Here is a 20,994-nt window from a genome sequence, read left to right on the forward strand (position 1 = left end):
AGAAGTTCTAGCTGATCTACCACCTGCTGTCGTAGACACGATCAACCAAGCCAGAGCTCCCTCTACCAGGCAACTTTACACCTTGAAGTGGCGCTTGTTCGCAAATTGGTGTTCTTCAAAGGCTGAAGACCCACAGAGGTGCGCAGTAAGGTCGGTGCTCTTATTTCTGCAGGAGAGGTTGGAGGGGAGGCTGTCCCCCTCCACCTTGAAGGTGTATGTAGCTGCTATCACGGCCCACCACGACACAGTAGACGACAAGTCTTTGTGTAAGCACTACTTAATTATCAGGTTCCTAAGAGGCGCCCGGAGGTTAATTCCCTCCCGGCGGAGCCTGTTCCCCTCCTGGGATCTCTCAGTGGTCCTCTCGGGTCTTCAAAACACCTTCGAGCCACTAGAATCAGTCGGACTCAGGGCCCTCTCCTTGAAGACGGCCCTCCTGAATGTGCTCGCCTCCATCAAAAGGGTCGGGGACCTGCAAGTGTTCTCTGTCAGCGACACCTTTCTGGAGTTCGGTCCGGCAGACACTCACATGATCCGAAGGCCGTGACCGGGCTCCTTTCAGGGATCAGGTAGTGAACCTGCAAGCGCTGCCCCGGGAGGAGGTAGGCCCAGCCCCTTTGTTGCTGTGTCCGGTATGTGCTTTTTGTATCTACTTGGATCGCACGCAGAGCTTTAGACGTTCTGAGCAGCTCTTTGTCTGCTTTGGTGGACAGCAGAAAGGCAACGCTGTCTCCAAACAGAGGCTTTCCCACTGGGTAGTGGACGCCATTACGTTGGCCTATCACCCCAAGCCGTGCCCCCCTTGCGGGTCTGAGCACACTCAACAAGAAGTGTTGCGACCTCATGGGCACTGGCCAGGGGCACCTCCCTAGCAGACATATGCAGAGCAGCGGGTTGGGAAACACCCAATACCTTTGCGAGATTTTACAATCTCAGGGATGAGTCGGTTTCGTCCCGTGTTTTCTCAGGTCCGAGCTGGTAGAACTCGGTACACGCTGACAAACTGACCAGGTGGACCGCTTGAACCTAGTGCCCTTTCCCTCCGCTGAGGTAATACCATGCGCTTTTACCCCAGGAGATCCCACGAACTCGGCTCCCAGGATGAATCCTCCCTAGCCCTCTGATCCGCGAATTCAGGGAAGGAATTCGCCAACCAAGACTAATGCAGGTACTCAATTTACCCTGTACTGGAATAGGAGCTCCACAGGACGGGCTCCCACGTGGACTTTTTTATTTTCTGCGGTACTGTCCCCTTGCGAGCAGACCCGCGTCTCCCTTGGGCAGTCCTCACGGACCCCCGGTCGCCGTGTTTGTAGCAACTCCTCCCTCTCAATGAGGTAGGATCTACAACCGCGCCATTCTCCACATGTGACCTAAAAGCCCATGTGATATATTTCACCACTCTTTACCTCCCCCAGTCTGGACAGGTGTGGTCTCTGCAGGGTCTTTCCCCCCTGAAAGAATAGGAAAACTGGGACTTTTGCCTTCCCCGATGCGTATGATAGCGTTAAGATGGCCCCAGCAGCTTTAACTCCATGTAAGAAACATAGAGAGAGAAAAGGCACGGCTGGCGCGGCCTGATCCCCTGCTTGGCACGTCGCCCTGTTCCCCCTTGTCGGGGGTAAAGAACCAGAAGGCTTTCATGATTTTATGGGGCATTGGGGAAGGGGTACGTACAGCCTGGCACAGCCGGTCGCATTGGCACGTAAAATACCTGCCCGCTCCTGTGTCAGCAGTACACGTACATGGCTCAGCGCATGATGTGATTTAAATTGGACCCCTAGTGTTGCTTCTTCGACACAACGTCTTGTTCCCTCCATCAGGGAACGGAGGTTACATCCATAATCTAGACATTTTCCTGTGGATTAACCATGGTTAATCTTGTGGTTACTATGGTTTTACCATGGTATTTGTAGTAAAACCATAATAACCACAAAATTATCATTTTTATTACCACAGATTTCGTATTCCTGTATTATTACTAAGTTTTCACTACAAATATCATGGCTAAAATATGGTTATTGTAGTAAAACCATGGTAAATTTATTGCAGGGGGAATGCAACATTTTTGCTAGGGAACACAAAACGTATTGTGAAAGAATGCAAAATTTATTACGAGGGAACGCAAACTAATACGAGGACAATTGAATTTATAATAGTACTAAATTCTTGGTTTTGGACTGGAATTACAGGATATTTAGGGTAACACTTTACAATAAGGTGGTGTATGTTTACATTTTTAACACAATAGTTAACATGAAAAAGCAATGAATATTACTTTTAGAGCATTTATAAATCTTGGTTAATGTTAATTAATGGTAATTTCTACATATACTGGTCCATTTTAAATATTTAATTTGTATAGAATAACATTAGTTAATTAATTAATATCAAAGAATGTGTTTATAAATTAACATGAAGCAAAATTAATATATGCTGTTAAAAGTTATTGTTTATTCATGATACTTAATGCTAATGTTATTGCACAGAGCCTTATTGTTCAGTTTTCCCATATTAAGTTTTATTAACCGGCTGACATTATCATAATAACACAACTTATGCACTTTCTTGTTTTAGTATGTAGCATCTTCTACAAAGCTAGATAAAAAATGTCAATGTAATAGCTCCAAATATTAACATGACATTATTCTGATAGCTTAATTAGGGTGCTTGCTTTGAGGCTTTGAAAGTATACAATGTCTTCTCTCCTAGAGCAGATCAATGATGCTGCTGGACTATGTGTGAAATAACCATCAATCAGCCTTAATGACTGAAATTGATCAGGTGCTGAGAGCTGAGAAAAGATGGTGCCTCCACTCAGAAATCAATAAGTTCCAACAACGCTTGAATATGTGAATGTGCTATAACTCAGCTGTTCGGTTTTGCACATTAAGACCTGCTTTTTCCAGACGTAGATGTGGTGTTACATACAATTTGTTCTCAGTGGATGCTTCCCAGTGTATCAGACTGTCTTAAAAGTAATAAAAGATCTGCATTGGAACCATAGTTTTTTTTTTTTTATCTGATCATAATGAGTGACTAACTCAGACAGTATAGCACAGCTTTTACAGCTCACTGCTCAGTGATACAATGTAATTGCAAATTGTAAAAATTCAGCACCAGATGGGTTGGTAAGATCCATTGCGTTGAAGTTTACTTCGCATTTTTTTATAAACAGTGAATATAACAGGTTGAAGAAAAAAATCTGAATTTGTAGAAGTCTTAGGTCAAATTCAAACACAATTTCAGGAGTCAGTCAAAATCAGTCCAAAATCCAAGACTCCAAAAAATTAGGCAATGAGTCAGGAAGCAAAGATGCAATCCAGAGACAATAGATTGCTCAGTGTTGCAGTAAACTGGAAATACTTTGCAAAGATTCAAACAGATTCTAGGCTATTCATACATAAACATCAGAAATAAGTATGTTGACACCAACAGTCTTAAAGGGATAGTTCACAAAAATGGAAATTCTATTTTACTCACCCTCATGTCTTTCTAAACCATGACTTTCTAATGCAGGACACAAAATATACATTTGAAAGGATATCACATTCACTGATTTCAATACAATGACAGTTGTAAGTCACTAAACCCTAAAAAGGGCAAGCATATAAAGGTACCTCTGAAAATTAATGAATTGCTATTTTTCAATACATTCATTACACACAATATAATTGTTATGCGTGTGTGGGAAGCAGGAGAAGGCAGACAGGGGGTGCGGATCCAAACGCGGTTTTATTAACAAACAAATAATAATAATAATAATACAAACACAGGAAAAAGGAAAAGTCCACGATTTGAAAACTAAACTCAAATACAAAACGACACACAGGAGAACACAGGTTGGGTAAAACATCCACGAAGGGTAAGTGGAAGACAGCAATCACAGGGTACTTTGGCAAAGAACATGACACGTCAACGAACGACAAAGGAGAGGGAAAACAAGCGGGTTTAAATACACGAGGTGATGGAACTAAACAATAAGCAGGTGAAAACAATGAGTGAGTGCTGGCAGGTGGTGAGGGCAAGGAAAGATGGGAAGTGTAGTTTTCTTAGACAAGGACTGGTGAAAACATGGGCCGGACCACAAGGAACGTGACATGGAGTGACGTGCTGAGTGAAACAGAAAACATGGGGCAGACAACAAGGGAACGTGACATAATCCCCCCTCAAAAGGACCGGATTCCAGATGGTCCTAAGAAACAAAAAAAAGCAAAAATAAACAAATGTTCAAAGAGAGAGGGGCTAGAAAAGGGGGAAAACAGACAGACCAAAGGGGGCACAAGGGACACAGAGACAGACCAAGGAGGCACAAGGGACAGACAGGCAGACCAGGGAGACCGAGAGGGCCGACAGGCAGTCCATGGGGATATGAGACGGGGACCGGGTCAGGTGGCCTGGGGGGCGTCCACCGGGTAGGGACAGGTTTAGGAGGCCAGGGAGGCATTGACCGGGCAGGGACAGGTTTAGGTGGTCTGGGAGGCGGCCACAATCTGGGGACAGGTTTGGGTGGCCCGGGGGCTGACCACAAGGCAAGGGCCGGTTCAGGGGGCCTGGGAGGTGGCCACAGGACAGAGGCCGGTTCAGGGGGCCTGGGAGGAGGAGTGGCCACTAGGGGAGCTGGCGGAGCCGCATGAGGCGGAGCAGTCGAAGACTTGGGTGGCGGTGCTGAAGGAGGCGCAGGTAGGACCGCAGGAGACCCTGGGGGCCGAGCAGAGGCAGGCAGAGCCGTGGGGTACACTGTGGGTGGAGCCGTAGAAGGCTTGGGTGGCGGAGCCGTGGTTGGCGGAACCATAGAAGGTTCTGAAGGCAGAGCCGAGGAAGGCTCGGGAGGCTCAGGATGCTCGGGAGGCGGAGCCCTAGGAGACTCGGGAGGCGGAGCCGTAGGAGGTTCTGGAGGTGGAGCCGTAGGAGGCTCGGGAGGCAGAGCCATAGGAGGCTTGGGAGGCGGAGCCCTGGAAGGCTCGAGAAACTTGAGAGGCGGAGCCCTGGAAGGCTTGGGAGGCGGAACCCTGGGAGGCTCGGGAGGCTTGAGAGGCGGAGCCCTGGGAGGCTTGAGAGACTTGAGAGGCGGAGCCCTAGGAGGCTCGAGAGGCGGAGCCCTGGAAGGCTCGGGAGGCTCGAGAGGAGGAGCCCTGGGAGGCTTGAGAGACTTGAGAGGCAGAGCCCTGGAAGGCTCGGGAGGAGGAGCCCTGGAAGGCTTGGGAGGCTCGGGAGGAGGAGCCCTGGAAGACTCGAGAGACTTGGGAAGCGGAGCCCTGGAAGGCTCGGGAGGAGGAGCCCTGGAAGACTTGAGAGGCGGAGCCCTGGGAGGCTCGAGAGGCTTGAGAGGCGGAGCCCTAGGAGGCTCGAGAGGCAGAGCCCTGGAAGGCTCGGGAGGCTTGAGAGGCGGAGCCCTGGGAGGCTCGAAAGGAGGAGCCCTGGGAGGCTCGAGAGACTTGAGAGGCAGAGCCCTAGAAGGCTTGGGAGGAGGAGCCCTGGAAGACTCGAGAGACTTGGGAGGCGGAGCCCTGGAAGGCTCGGGAGGAGGAGCCCTGGAAGACTCGAGAGACTTGAGAGGAGGAGCCCTGGAAGGCTCGAGAGGCGCTGGCTCTTGAACGGTCATGGCTACTGGCGCTGGCTCTTGGACGGTCATGGCTACTGGCGCTGGCTCTTGGACGGTCATGGCTACTGGCGCTGGCTCTTGGACGGTCATGGCTACTGGCGCTGGCTCTTGGACGGTCATGGCTACTGGCGCTGGCTCTTGGACGGTCATGGCTACTGGCGCTGGCTCAGGGACGGTCGAGGCTATAGGCGCTGGCTCAGGGACGGTCGAGGCTATAGCCGCTGGCTCAGGGACGGCGTGGGCTGGGAGGCGGAAGCCCGTCTTCTCTTCCTCTGGGTGGACGAAGTTGACCGCACTGGCTCATGGAAGGTGACTGCCGTGGGGGTTTGCTCACTGACCGGCGGGGCTGGCGTGACAGGGAGGGCTGAGGACGACTGGAGAGTCACCGCCGTGGATGGAGAGATGGGGTCCTCCTCAGCAACGCCCACGGTAAAAGGCGAGTCGCAGACCAGTAAAGTCACCTCCATGAAGTTACGGAGCGTCCAGTTGCACATCGCCGGTGGCAACCGCTCCTTGATTGAATTATTCAAATTGCCCCTGAAGAAGACCACCAGGGCAGAGTCCGGGAAGTCCGAGACATTCGCCAGGTCAAGGAAGTCGCGGATGTGGTCCTCCATCGGTCGGTCCTCTTGCTTTAGGCCGAGCAGCCGGTAGTTCGCTTGCTGAACCGCTGGATCCATTGTTAGTTGTTCGTTCTGTTATGCGTGTGTGGGAAGCAGGAGAAGGCAGACGGGGGGTGCGGATCCAAACGTGGTTTTATTAACAAACAAATTATAATAATACAAACACAGGAACAAAGGAAAAGTCCACGATGGGAAAACTAAACTCAAATACAAAACGACACACAGGAGAACACAGGTTGGTAAAACATCCACGAAGGGTAAGTGGAAGACAGCAATCACAGGGTACTTTGGCAAAGAACATGACACGTCAGCGAACGACAAAGGAAAGGGAAAACAAGCGGGTTTAAATACACGAGGTGATGGAACTAAACGATAAGCAGGTGAAAACAATGAGTGAGTGCTGGCAGGTGGTGAGGGCAAGAAAAGATGGGAAGTGTAGTTTTCTTAGACAAGGACTGGTGAAAACATGGGCCGGACCTCAAGGAACGTGACATGGAGTGTGACGTGCTGAGTGAAACAGAAAACACGGGGCAGACAACAAGGGAACGTGACAATAATATGTGTCCATGTTTTAAAATATTGCTTTTATTTATTCTTTTTTATTGCTTGTAGAAATCATGAAAATAACATTGAAAAAATAGGATTGTTTGCCTCGAGCTCAGCTGCCTTTGTATATTTGTATCCCCCAGGATACAAAAACTTTTTTCGTTTAGGTTTAATTTAAGGATTAAAAAAGGACCAAAAAGTGTCATAACTGTAGTGTGCAACTTGTGCATCATATTCTAAGTCTTCTGAAGGTATATGATAGGTTTTGGTGAGAAACAACACAATTATAAAATTATTTTTCAAATAAAATGTTGACATCCACCATGGCTTTCCTTGCATGAGAGGAGCTTGTTCATGTGCTCACATGCTGTTTTTGCTTTTCAAGGTTCATGCACAAGCCATTGTGAGCAAGTTATCTCATGCAATCATAAATGCGCAAAGGAGAGCCTTGGTGGACAGCTATTTTCAGTGTACAGTAACTTCAATTTCAGGTTGCTTCTCACCAAAACCTGTGGTGTGCCTTTAGAAGTTTTGGAAAATTATGCTCAAGTCGTATTGACTATTTGGGGTACTTTTTAAGCTTTAAAGTGAGTGACTATCAGCTGCCATTTTATTGAAGTCAGCGAACAGGACATCCTTTAAAATTCCTCCTTTTGACGACATAATTTTCTTTTTTGAGTTACTATACCTTTAAAGCTGAAGTATGTGATTTCTGCACCACCAAACAGAATTGCAATAATAAACTGTTTTTAAAACAGTATTCTGAATACGCCCCTGTCTGCTCTTGGTCAAACAAAGAGATAGTCCTGCCCCCAACTCACGCTATTGGTTGAGTAACATTGTTGGGGTGGGTCTAAGCGGGTTGCTCAAATCAAATGGATTAGTGTCAGACACAACAAATCCCAGAGGAGATACATAGCAAGGATATAATCTTTCTCTGCATGTGTTGGCTTTTTGCTAATTGCCAGTTTTTTCGTTGTATTAGTTTTGTTTTTATGTAACATATAGGTGGGGATTAGTGTTGTTATGCTCATTATATGTATGTTTGTTTTGCAGGATAGAGGACTCCAGTGATGATAGACCTGTGAGTAGCTTTCAATGGCTCAGAGCAGCATGACCACAGCAGAGCCTCATGGTTCAGCACCACGCTCTTGCCCTGCCATCTACCCCAACCCCGAGCACACCAAGGAGGACTTTGAAGAGCATCAGGACACTGAGGTGTCCCAACACCCCTACCACAACCAAGAAGAACCAGATTTGACAGACAGCAGACCAACCACACCCACCACTCCAGACCATGGCCACACAGACTACCACAGCCATCCGGACAGTCTGGATGGAGACTCTAGCTCAGACTACATCAACAATACATCTGATGAAGAGGAGGATGATTACGATGAAGGGCTGCCAGAGGAGGACGAAGGTGTGACATATTATATCCGCTATTGCCCTGAGGATGACAGCTACCTGGAAAGCATGGACTGTAACGAGCCAGAGTATGGACACCCGGACGGTTGCATGGAGCCTCCTCCAGACACGGATGAGTGCCATAAGGCAGATGAGGATTGGGTGGAGGGAGTGGAGGATGGACATGGTGATGGAGAGGTGCGTTGTGAAGTGCTAGATCAGGATTCTGACCAGCAGTTATACGACGGCAGACCTGAACCTGTCCTTGATCACCACAGACACTACCCAGATCCCCACCAGGACCAGCCTCTACCTCCAGCTGAAGATCAGGAGGCACAGGATGTCGAGGAGATTGAGGGCTACTGCCCTGATCAGGAGGAAGATCCACAGGTGGGGCAAGACAGAGATGCCTACACAGGTGACTTCTATGGCTCAGAGGACAATGGGAACTCTGTGCGAGCATCACCCTATCGGGTACATAAGGGCAAGGTGGGGGAGACAGGAGAGGATGCAGAGGAGGATATCGATCAGATAGTGGCAGAGATTAAGATAAGTATGAGTATGGGCAGTCTTAGTAGTGGCACTGATCAGAGCCCAGAGGAACTGGCACCTGATCCAGAACCTAGTGGGTATCAGGCAGAGACACACTCCAAGCTTGAACCCATTCCGTGCCCTCAGCCTCACCGTCATGATGGTAGACCCAAATCCCTTAACATCCCCTCTGCCCGACACAACTCAGAGCTCCAGAGGAGCTTTAAGGTGCGAGCTCACACACCAGACGAGAGACAGAGATGGACGCAGGACCAAGTCAGAGAGCAGGTAAATCGATGTGCATGATGAGCTCTGAATGCATTTTTGTGTGAAGATGACTTTTGAAAACAGCATTACCATTCCGCAAAGCCTTTTGTGGAAAAATGCGTCCCAAGTTTAAAATATATTTCTTTATGGATGACCTCTGGATTTTTGCTGTGTATAAACAAACAATTACAGTTGTTATTTAAGAAAGAGATTGAATGTGAGGTAGAATGAGGCTTTCTTTAGACATCTTCTTTGCTAAGGTTGAAGCTGAAGTTTTTGAAGTAATGTTGCTCTTAAAGGAAGAGTTCATCCAAAAATGAAAATTCTGTCATCAGTTACTCATTCTCATTTCATTCCAAACACACATGACGTTTTCTTCTATGGAATATGAAAAGAGATGGTAGGTAGAAGGTTAGCCTCAGTCACCATTCACTTCCATTGCATTTCTTTTCCATACAAGGATAGTGAAGGGTGACTGAGGCTAACAATCTGCCAAACATCTCCATTCATGTTTCACAGAGAAAAGAAAGTCATATGTGTATGGAACGTAATGAATGTTTCATTTTGGGGTGAACTATCCCTTTCAGGGGAATTTGTTTTGATGAATTTCTTCCAACTCAAACAAATCACAACATACAATACTTGGGGTTGTTTTGTAAATCTACTATATAAACCTGCACCCATACACTCACTAAGAACTTTATTAGGAACACTATAGTTAGAAACAGAGACTGTTGTGCTTGAAATTCCCAGGAGATCAGCAGTTACAGAAATACTCAAACCAGCCCATCTGGCACCAACATTCCACGATCAAAATCACTAAGATCACATTTTTCCCCATTCTGATGATTGATGTGAATATTAACTGATGGCCCTGACCCGTAAATGCATGATTTTATGCATTGCACTGCTAACACACATTTGGCTGATTAGATTGCGTGAATTAGTAGGTGTACAGGTGTTACTAATAAAGTGCTTAGTGAGTTTAATTAGACCCATGACACAAGCCGCTAATCCATAAAACCTTGAAAGGTGCTCTTATCAATGTAAAAAAACCTTGGAAACAATTATGAATTTTTACATTTTTAATAGCTAATTAGTTAGATATTGTTATAATAATAAATGTTATTTACTTTAATCTTATTATAAATAACATCCCTAAAGGGTTCTTACAAATGCATATTCATTATTATCATTAAATGTTAAATGTGATGTATATGTAAATGTGTTTAATTTTTTAACATCATTTTGGGCTTCATTCACAATAACGCCATCTTACATTTTTTGACAGGAAATGACAATGAGGGCTAGATTTACAGTCTCTTTACTGGGTTGCACTTTTGTTTAAGTGGTTTGGATCATACAGGAAGAATTCAGAAGACGAAAACATGAGTTGTGAACATTAGATGTGATGAATGATTTTATGCTTTATACAGTGCATGCCATCGAAAAGAATGTAATTTTATCCCTCACAACCTTTTTTCCATTCTCATTTAAAAAAATGAAAGGTGGAGCTACTGTGAATAAGGCCCATCATTTTCAGAAGTTGTTCCAAAATCCAGTTCCAGAGAGTTTCAGACTGTTATTGCCATTGACTCACTCATTTCGAACAGAAGCGTTCAGTTTAAACAGCAAGTTGGAGAGGATGAAAGAAAGAAATCGGCCAGAAATTGAAGTCATCTCATTGTAACTGAGACATCAAGGGGACCCGGATCAAAAGCAATTTCTTGAAATCCCCAAATATGAATTTCATTACTGATGGTTTGTGCAGCCATTTGTTAATGCCCAGGAATAAACACATTTTCACCCTTCTTGAATGCATTTCATCAAGAAGATTTTCAGATTAATTCGTATTGTGCAAACTCACTGCGTACTGGTACATCAGTGTGGAAGTGGGTGAGAGTTTTTCTTTTTCCATATTCCTTTTTTTTCATCTGCTTTCTGTTCTTGAACTATTCAGTAATGTAAAGGTAACACTTTACTAAGGTTCCATTCTTTAACATTAGTTAATGCATCAGGTATCATGAACTTACAATAAACAATGTTTTTTTTTTTTACAGCATTTTAAAAATATTATTTAATGTTAATAAAAACACAGTTGTTCATTTTTAGTTAATGTACGTTCATAGTGCATTAACTGATGTTAACATATACTATGTTTGATTTTAAAAATGTATTACTGTATGTTGAAATGAAAATGAACCTTTATTAAAAGTATTGCTGTAAAAGTATTGTTGATTGTTTGTTCATGTTAACTAATGTTGTTAAATGATGTTAACAAATGGAACCTTGTGTAAAGTTTTACCAATGTAAATAAGGAGACTGGCTGAAGTCAATAAATATGTAATGCATTTTTAAGACAAGCACACTAGTATCCATGCATTATGCCTGTTAGTTGTCTCTGCAGATTTGGGCCTATATAGTCTGAAGTGGACGTCACAAACATTTTAGAGATTTTATGCTTAGAAGACATTTATATCACAGCTAAGATATTGGCTGCTGCGTTTAGGAAAACTTACTCAACCACTGATCCTCGCTATAGACATGTTGTTCCTTTATTGTCTTTGCTGTAATAACAGTTATACTGTACCGTAAGGTTCCCACGTTAGGAAGCGCACAATAAAATGGGAGAAGAGTTCTAACATTCTATAGAATTTTGGCTGACTTTAGGTTTAAAAAATTTGGTTTTGTTAGTTATTTCCTGAGGTTTAACTAAAATTTGGAAATGTCTTACTGTGCATTTTTAACAGAATAGGAAATTAGATCTGTCCGGGGGGGAATTGACGGTGAGATTTAGCCTGATTGCTTCAGTGGTCCAGTGGATGTCTTGTGAATTTCTATAACCCTCCTGCTTCTTTTATTGCCTTTGGGCAATGAGGAGATTACATTTTATCCTGTCAGGCAACAAATTAATTTTATCAAGTAATAATGTCCTTATGTGCAGTAGACAGGGGAAAACTCATTTGAGAGTTTAACTAGCTTGCAGATAGATAAGAGAGTAGAAACATCAGAGAGTGTACACTAAGGTTTACAATAATGTTTTATTTGGTAACATTAGTAAATGAACAATGGTATTAACAAGGAGGGTCAAGTTTTGGTATAATTTTAAAGAAAACTTAAAATAATTTTTAATTATATAAATTATACATGCTGGGACTCTCAGCCTAAGAAACTGCTGAAAATTCACAAAAAACAAACAAACAAACAAACAAACCTTTTTCTGCCTTTTTTCTGATTTGACATACATCAGGGTGTTTTGTTACCAAAATACCTCTGGGTGTTTTGTTATCAATCATGTCACCTGTTTTTGAGGAAACTGTTGTGTTGATATGACAAAGAAATCAAAAGTTATAGCGTTACAAAAATTATTTATCCTAGTCTCCTAGTCTCAAGCCTCTCCAAAAAAACAAAATAAAATAATTGTACATAAGAATGAATTACACATGCAAACACAATAATGTCTAAAGGTTTGCATAGCATGTAGATGTAATTTTACTAATGAGATTTAACAGAATGAGTTTCATTCTATGCCATTTGAGTCATCATTGAGTCTGTGTCATGTACTTGGTGCCTTCTCCTAAGTAATGGTATTTTATGTTCTGTTTATTTTTCATAAAGTTATAAGCGAAAACGCGGCATATGAGCAACACCTATTCACATGTACCATGTACACTCACCTAAAGGATTATTAGGAACACCATACTAATACTGTGTTTGACCCCCTTTTGCCTTCAGAACTGCCTTAATTCTACGTGGCATTGATTCAACAAGGTGCTGAAAGCATTCTTTAGAAATGTTGGCCCATATTGATAGGATAGCATCTTGCAGTTGATGGAGATTTGTGGGATGCACATCCAGGGCACGAAGCTCCCGTTCCACCACATCCCAAAGATGCTCTATTGGGTTGAGATCTGGTGACTGTGGGGGCCATTTTAGTACAGTGAACTCATTGTCATGTTCAAGAAACCAATTTGAAATGATTCGAGCTTTGTGACATGGTGCATTATCCTGCTGGAAGTAGCCATCAGAGGATGGGTACATGGTGGCCATAAAGGGATGGACATGGTCAGAAACAATGCTCAGGTAGGCCGTGGCATTTAAACGATGCCCAATTGGCACTAAGGGGCCTAAAGTGTGCCGAGAAAACATCCCCCACACCATTACACCACCACCACCAGCCTGCACAGTGGTAACAAGGCATGATGGATCCATGTTCTCATTCTCTTTACGCCAAATTCTGACTCTACCATCTGAATGTCTCAACAGAAATCGAGACTCATCAGACCAGGCAACATTTTTCCAGTCTTCAACTGTCCAATTTTGGTGAGCTCTTGCAAATTGTAGCCTCTTTTTCCTATTTGTAGTGGAGATGAGTGGTACCCGGTGGGGTCTTCTGCTGTTGTAGCCCATCCGCCTCAAGGTTGTGCGTGTTGTGGCTTCACAAATGCTTTGCTGCATACCTCGGTTGTAACGAGTGGTTATTTCAGGCAAAGTTGCTCTTCTATCAGCTTGAATCAGTCGGCCCATTCTCCTCTGACCTCTAGCATCAACAAGGCATTTTCGCCCACAGGACTGCCACATACTGGATGTTTTTCCCTTTTCACACCATTCTTTGTAAACCCTAGAAATGGTTGTGCGTGAAAATCCCAGTAACTGAGCAGATTGTGAAATACTCAGACCGGCCCGTCTGGCACCAACAACCATGCCACGCTCAGAATTGCTTAAATCACCTTTCTTTCCCATTCTGACATTCAGTTTGGAGTTCAGGAGATTGTCTTGACCAGGACCACACCCCTAAATGCATTGAAGGAACTGCCATGTGATTGGTTGATTAGATAATGGCATTAATGAGAAATTGAACAGGTGTTCCGAATAATCCTTTAGGTGAGTGTATGTCAAAGACATATACTTTTTATGCAGCCATTAGTGAGCCAATATAGCGAGCCATTACTCGCTATATTTTTGTCTGTTAGTAAAACAAATAGTGGTCGTATTCTACTCTGTGAGCTTTAAAAGCGACATATGACTCGCTTTTGATGATTTCATGTTTTTAATGATTACAATAATTACAATAATGATTACAGTGCAAAATTATAAATAAATTATCAAAATGGAACACTTCTGATTTGTATGCAAATTTCAAAGCACTTGTTCAGTCTTGATCATTATGCCTACATGCACGATACCTATTTTGTGTTGGTCAAGACTGTAGTTATTAATATGTTGATTATTATTTTTTTTATTTTTCATTTTTTGGGTATTGTCCATTGTTTGATCATGCTAAATAGAACTATAACTAATCACTTTTCAATTTACTCTGTGATGAAAAGATTATTTTCTGTTCTCCTTTGCTTCAGTCTTTGGTTCTGAATTGCCACAAATTGTTGATGCTGTTCAGAGAGTACTGCTGTAACCCATCATTTGTGTTGATGGAGTCTTTTGCCCTCTGTATATTTCACATCTATCCCTCTCTCCACCTATTTTTCACACAGTTCTCTCTCAATTTAAATACTTTCTAGGTGTCTAATAGTGCAGAACAGCCAAGGAAGCAGCAGCGGTCTGATCTGAATGGACCTCTGGATAACAACAATGTCCCTGAGGTGAGCCTATAATCATACATGACATTAACCAATCAATACTTCACAGTATGCACCCCACATAATCACCAGATATTTCCATCAGAGCTATTCTAGAGAATTTCAGCTTGTCAGTTAAATCCTTCTGCATTTCTCTGGCTTTTGTTTTTTCTTCAACATATGAGCTATTGTATTAGTGCACCACCTCCTGCATGTGTTGTGCTGATAAAAGGAAATAATTGGCTTGCCCTCTCCTACCCTGGCTGTACGGTATTTACCTAGACAGAGGGGAGTTCCGCCTTGATCTGTCTGTTCTAACGCTTCCATACACATTCTTTATGCATGAATGTAACCTCTATAAGAGCCATGCTCCACTGTGTACAAAATCCATGAATATAGGGGAGATTGTCTGGGCGGTTTCCCAAGTCCAGCACGGAGGTGTTCAAAACACATTTATTGCGCTACAAAGCATTCTTCCATGGTCATTTTCAGATCATGCCCAACACAGGCTTGTTAAGTACTTTTGTGATTGTTGCCAAATGTTTTATCAGAAAATTGCTTTATGACTGTTTCGTATGTAGGAGTTAGTCAGACGTAGCCAAATTATAAACATGGATTAGTGTTCTGTGTGTAAGTATTTTTGGTTAAAATTAAAATGGATAGTCCAGACTCAAAATAAATTCTGATCGCACATTCTTTATTAATGTGCCAAGTTTCTATATTGTTTGGCAACCTCAACCTCCTATGGTTAGGATAATGAGCTATATTACTTGATAGTAAAATTATTTATTACAATTATTGTTTAGTCTGTCTGATGCGGTGTCTGTGGCCTACAGAGCTCACCACAGTCCTGTGGGGCAGCACTTCAAAATGACTGACATGATTTTGTGTTGTGATACAATAAGCCACAGCTGTACTCATCTGGATGGCTCCCACTCTGATTCTCAGTATTATTATAATTTTTTAAGATACAAAATAAATAAATACATATTTTTATTTCAGGGCTCATTTCCCATTTCCATTTTATTTAGTTATGTTAATATTTTGTTATGTTGAAGTTGTTGTTTAAAAAATTTAATTGAATACTTGATAATGTAGATTTAGGGATGTTTTTCTCCTGGTTTCTGAGCAGTAAATACTGTATAAATGAAAATGCTGTATGTTGTGTGCACATCTCACTCTTTCATAAATCAAACACTGTCCCTTCTCTTTCTTAGCCAACAAAGAAGACGGCCTCATTTCCCAGCTTCGTGGATGGTAAGTGAGCTCCTCTCTTTTTTTCTGACTTTGATAATCTGCTTAAAAAGTTTGACTTCCTCCAAATTAAATAAAGTCAAAAATAAATCAAATTCAACAAACCAACACATAGTGAGGAGATTAGGGAGCTGCGCTGAAGAAAGCTAGCATCATTTCTCAGTGGACTGGCATTCTGAATTGCAAGCAGAATTTGTAAGATGTTTTAATGGGCTGCAGTGGTACAACGGCAATTAGAGGGGTATTGTTTGCTAATATAAGGACACACATGAGTGCTCAGCTAAAGTAATACTTGCAGACTTCACATCTAGCTTTGGTATGGAGAGAATGTTCTGGCAAGGCAGTGCAATTGATTGACCTCTAGATATCTTATTTTTGCGCTTGTAGTCTGTAGGTTTATGGTAGTTTTAGGGTGGCTCTTTGTTAACCAGCACAGGAAAACTGTCATTAATGTATTGCTGCAGTCATGCCTTCTTTAGGAGCAAATTCTATTTTCTGTTATACAATGATGCTGTCAAGTTTAAACCTTGTACCTTAATGATGGCAGCATAATGTTTCCCTTCGGTGGGTGTCATGACGTCCACATTTCCATACCACACAAACAGATAACTAGTAACATGCCCTTCCTTTCCTTATGCGACCACCCTCGCTCCCGCTTTCCAGGCCTATATGTGTCTCCTGTACAATTTTATCAGCTGTCATAGTGGGATGAAACACAAAACACACACATATTCACACAACGGCTGCATGCAACTTTTCTGCCTGATAAGCTCACACTCATATTATACCTTATCAGTCACTGTGAGGTGCTCCACAGAGGAGGTGACAAAACAACAAATGGCTTTAATAATGAATTATTAATGCTTCCTGTCTAACAGTGCCTGGTCCCTGTGAGCCCGAGGACCTCATTGATGGGATTATCTTCGCCGCAAACTACCTCGGCTCCACTCAGCTCCTGTCGGAAAGGAATCCATCCAAAAACATCAGGATGATGCAGGCCCAGGAGGCAGTGAGCCGGGTCAAGGTACAGAACCCTAGAACCTCGGTATTTCCAAGCCCAAACACTGTCAGCCTATTTTGGTGTGGCTCTCAAATGATATGTTTGAATGAAAATACTGCAAATTTCTCAGTGGAAAATTGGACGAGAGGAGATTTGTTTGTTTACACCACAGGACTTGTTGTCTCATCAGTAGCTATAGGATTATTTTATTGGGTTGTTTGAGTGTAATTCCTCTTCCTCACAATTGGTTAAAGTAGAAAGCTGATCTGTTGCCATGTTACATACAGATTTGCAGTAAATGTAATATATTTTAAAGGTGCTATATGTAAGATTGACAATAAGCATTTGAAATGGGTACTGCAGTCCAAATTCAAAATACTGGAGAGTTGTCTGCCCCGCCCCAGACTCGAAGCTCATGCGGGTTGCCAGAATTAGCCAACTTGGCATCTGTTTTAAAGGATTTCTGGGCTTTATGCTGTCTCCATCTTCCAAAGGCATCTCCAGTATTTATCCTTGTTTTACTACGCCTCTGGTCATGGTGGTTTTTAGACAGATGGCGAGGCTTTTTAGGTCAGGTGGAATCTTTTATATCTGCTCCAGTTTGTTTGCTGGCTTCCATGGCTGCAGCATGCAGTGTTGTTTGCCTGCAAACTTGTTCAAATCTGGCAACCCGGCAGTGTCTAAATGCTATTGGTGAGGGGGCAGTGGGCAGGATCACACAGGCTAAAACATAAACAGAAATTCCAGCCCGGAATGGAAACTTCAAAGTAGAATATACTGGCTGTAGCATTGTCATTTGGAGAAGCCAGTATTTCAACTTAGCATGTTACTTAATTCTCTAATGACATATTTTGATCATTTTATGATTTAGTACAGTCAAAATATTACATATAACACCTTTAAGAGACTGTGTGGCACATCAAACAGACAGGGTCTTTCTTCAAAACCGTCTGTACACTGACATTTCTCCGACAACATTTTGTGGGGTAGACAAACATAATCTCAAAAGTGAGCCCTCTGCTCACTAATATATTAATGGCATTAGCAGTTGCTCTGCGGGTAAAATTCAGCATTTTTATTGCAGAAGGGGAACTCTAGATTGGTTAATGGGTTAGTTCACCCAAGAAAGAAAATTCTGGGATCCACTTTATATTAGGTGTCTTTAATTAGTATGTACTTAAGTATTTCATACAATGTACTTATTGTGTTCATACTGAATGTGTTGTTTCATTGTACTTATATTTAAATACCTGCATTTAATTACATATTTAGTTACACTATTAACCGTACCATTAATCCTAATCCTAAACCTACCCCAACCCTTATCCTTAAACCTAATCTTGTGAGAATTTTTTAGAACAACATGTAATTACACAATAAGCACATTGTATTGTATGTATTTTTATTTTATACATAGTAGTTAAAGACACCTAATATAAAGTGGGCCCAAATTCTGTAATATATTACTACCATGTTGTTCCAAACCAGTATGACTGGCTTTCTTCAGTGGAACCCAAAATGAGATGTTAGGCAGAATGTTAGCCTCAGTCACCATTCACTTTCAATGCATTTTTTTTCTTCTATGCAATGAAAGTGAATGGTGACCTAGAATCTACTTTTGTGTTCCATGGAAAGAAGAAAGAAAATCTAATTAAAATTTTGGGATGAATAATCCCACATCTGTTCATTTGACTGTTAAGAATTGGCCATATTCGATTCTCCTTTGGGCTCAAGATCATGACTGGATGGAAGTAAATCACTGTAATGTGAGTGCTGGTACATTCCATCTAGGGGTGCACCTTGATTCAGAGTCGAAATTTTTTGCAGCATGCAGGGAATCACACATACACTGCTCCTCTAATGAATGAGCGCTTGCTCAGCTCTTGAAGCATGACAGTGTGGCATCTGGAGGGTGAGTTGTTGGCAATTCTAAGCATTAGTAAATTTAAACTTTCAGACATGCTTTAATTCAGATGAATATGCCGGTTTGTTTAAAAAATGTATAATAATTTCACTTGTATGAATATTAAGTTGCCAATTTTCAAGAGTTATTACTGTAGTAATTCTGACTTGCTACACATTGAGAGCACGGAGAGGACAAAGATACTGCAAACAAGTATAAAAACTATTGAAACAACAAATAAACATGCTATATCTAGGGGTCCACAGAAAGGTTGGACAATGGACTGGAGGGGGGCCCAATGAACACAAATGCAGCCCTGCATTTGCTTAATAATTAGTGGTTGTGTTACAACAAAACGCCAAAGGCCGTACACAAATCATAGATACTAATGATTTCTCACTGGAACAGTTTGGAGGCTGTAATGGATATATATTTCTTATTTTTGTATGTATCTCTGCTGTGTGTGATGCTCTCATTGTTTTTACTGGTTGCCAGTATGCCACAATGACCGTTGATAGTGACAACAGAACTATTCATAACTGTTTTCTGTACAAATAAATGTTAGCAGTTCATAATTAATGTATTTTTAATATAATTTTACTGTGTGAGGCATAGACATATAACTGCAGCATATAACTTGCAAAAGCATGGTAAAGGGCACTTTTAAAAAAAAATTCTTAGTGTTAAAAAATCGTTGATCCATATCAGCCTCAAATTTCCTGATTGGTGCACCACTACTTCCAACTTTTCATTTATCTGATGTCATCATGCCTTGATGCACCCAGCAATGGGAATCCACACAAACAGTGTTAGAAGCTGCTGCCTTAACCAGAGTATGCTGTGCACGATGTGTCTCAATCAGTTTGTGAATACCTGGCTCTGCTCATGCTTGATTTCAATTTAGCTTTTTCAGCAGAGCCATAGACCACAGTTCCAGAGTAGTGCATCTGAATACAAGAATTGGAAACATACTGCAGAGCAGTGAAACTTAAATGTTGAGCATCAGCAAAGTGCTGCACTTATTGCGAAATGTAATAATGATGCTGTCTACCCCTACAAAAAAGTACTGTGTTGGTACTGGGGTATAGGGATGGTATCAGATGGTAATACCATGGTGCTTTGATACAGTGCAGACAGAGGCTAGTTGTCACACTTTTTACTCCGGTCAGTATTTCGCAAGGTAGGTTTATTTTTTAAAGTAAATTTCTGCATAGCCACATACAAAAACGTTACAAAAGCTACAAAAAAATGCAATTTAACATTTTCAACATTCTTGCCCAGGAAAAAAGATATACTTCACTGAACACACGTTGACCATTTGTGGGCATGTTGTCACACTATATAGAATAAGTTGTCACATGGGTTGGGTATAGGGTTGCAGCGGTATGAGATTTTCACAGTACGATAACCGTCTCAGAAAATATCACGGTATTACACAATTACTATTATCATTTACAATGACCCTTAAAGAAGTGAAAGTTTGTTTTGTTTGAACAAACGCTTTATTATAATTGAAACTTGAAACCAACTTAAAAATTTTTATTGATGTGTAAAAAGTCTCCCTTTTGAAAATAAATAAAATAAATCGAATAAATAAGCAAACAGAATTATAATAATAAACCGAATTATAAACATGATAAAAACAATTGCATGTAAATATAACATGTTATATAACTAATGCATGTTAGTTTACATGTTAAATTAATTACTAAATGAAAAATAATATCAGCTGTGTGAGCTTTTAAAGTAATGTCCTATGATTATTAACAGTTAATATATACTGTAGGTGCTTGACGGTGCAGTCAGACTGCTCCTGTCTGTACCTTTAACTCAGTGGTTCTCAAATGGTTTACTTCAGGAACAAATTTTACATTGGAAATCAAGTGGTGACACACCATAGTAAAAACGTAACCTGTATTTAATGTAACCTGGGCCGTATTTCCTTTTATAATGCATAGATTTGTTCATGGTTTTCAAGTACAAGGACATGCATGAAGTGACGTTATTTTTGTTGTTGATACACGCCAGAGAGAAGAGCAGATCATGATCGCGAGCTGGTTCCGTTACACTTGTGCGAAAGTGCAGATGAGTAGCCTTTAGTTGATTGCGAGATTATCATTAAATCTACCTCGGCAGTCCTAAATAGGCTATCACATGGGCAGCAGCACACGCAGGTGAGATTCTCTGTCCGGTTGCATTTTTTTTCTCAATACCATAAATAAGCAAATATAAATGGTATGATAACTGTCAATTTTCATACCGTGGTATACCGTGAAATCCTA

At 41.9% G+C, this 20,994-nt stretch overlaps 1 protein-coding gene across 2 annotated transcripts in view; it reads left to right on the forward strand.

Annotated features, from left to right (window-relative positions):
- The window catches only part of apba2b (amyloid beta (A4) precursor protein-binding, family A, member 2b), a 130,377-nt gene that overhangs the window by 80,969 nt on the left and 28,414 nt on the right, over positions 1 to 20,994 (forward strand). For both annotated transcript variants that reach the window (XM_052090600.1, XM_052090607.1), the window contains exons 3-6: positions 7,831 to 9,000; positions 14,499 to 14,579; positions 15,773 to 15,812; positions 16,688 to 16,833. In XM_052090600.1, coding sequence (XP_051946560.1) covers positions 7,873 to 9,000; positions 14,499 to 14,579; positions 15,773 to 15,812; positions 16,688 to 16,833 — 1,395 coding nt within the window. In that variant the 5' untranslated portion in view covers positions 7,831 to 7,872. The remainder of the gene's footprint in view (positions 1 to 7,830; positions 9,001 to 14,498; positions 14,580 to 15,772; positions 15,813 to 16,687; positions 16,834 to 20,994) is intronic.

Source organism: Xyrauchen texanus, chromosome 2 (assembly GCF_025860055.1).
Source record: "Xyrauchen texanus isolate HMW12.3.18 chromosome 2, RBS_HiC_50CHRs, whole genome shotgun sequence".
NCBI lineage: Eukaryota > Metazoa > Chordata > Actinopteri > Cypriniformes > Catostomidae > Xyrauchen > Xyrauchen texanus.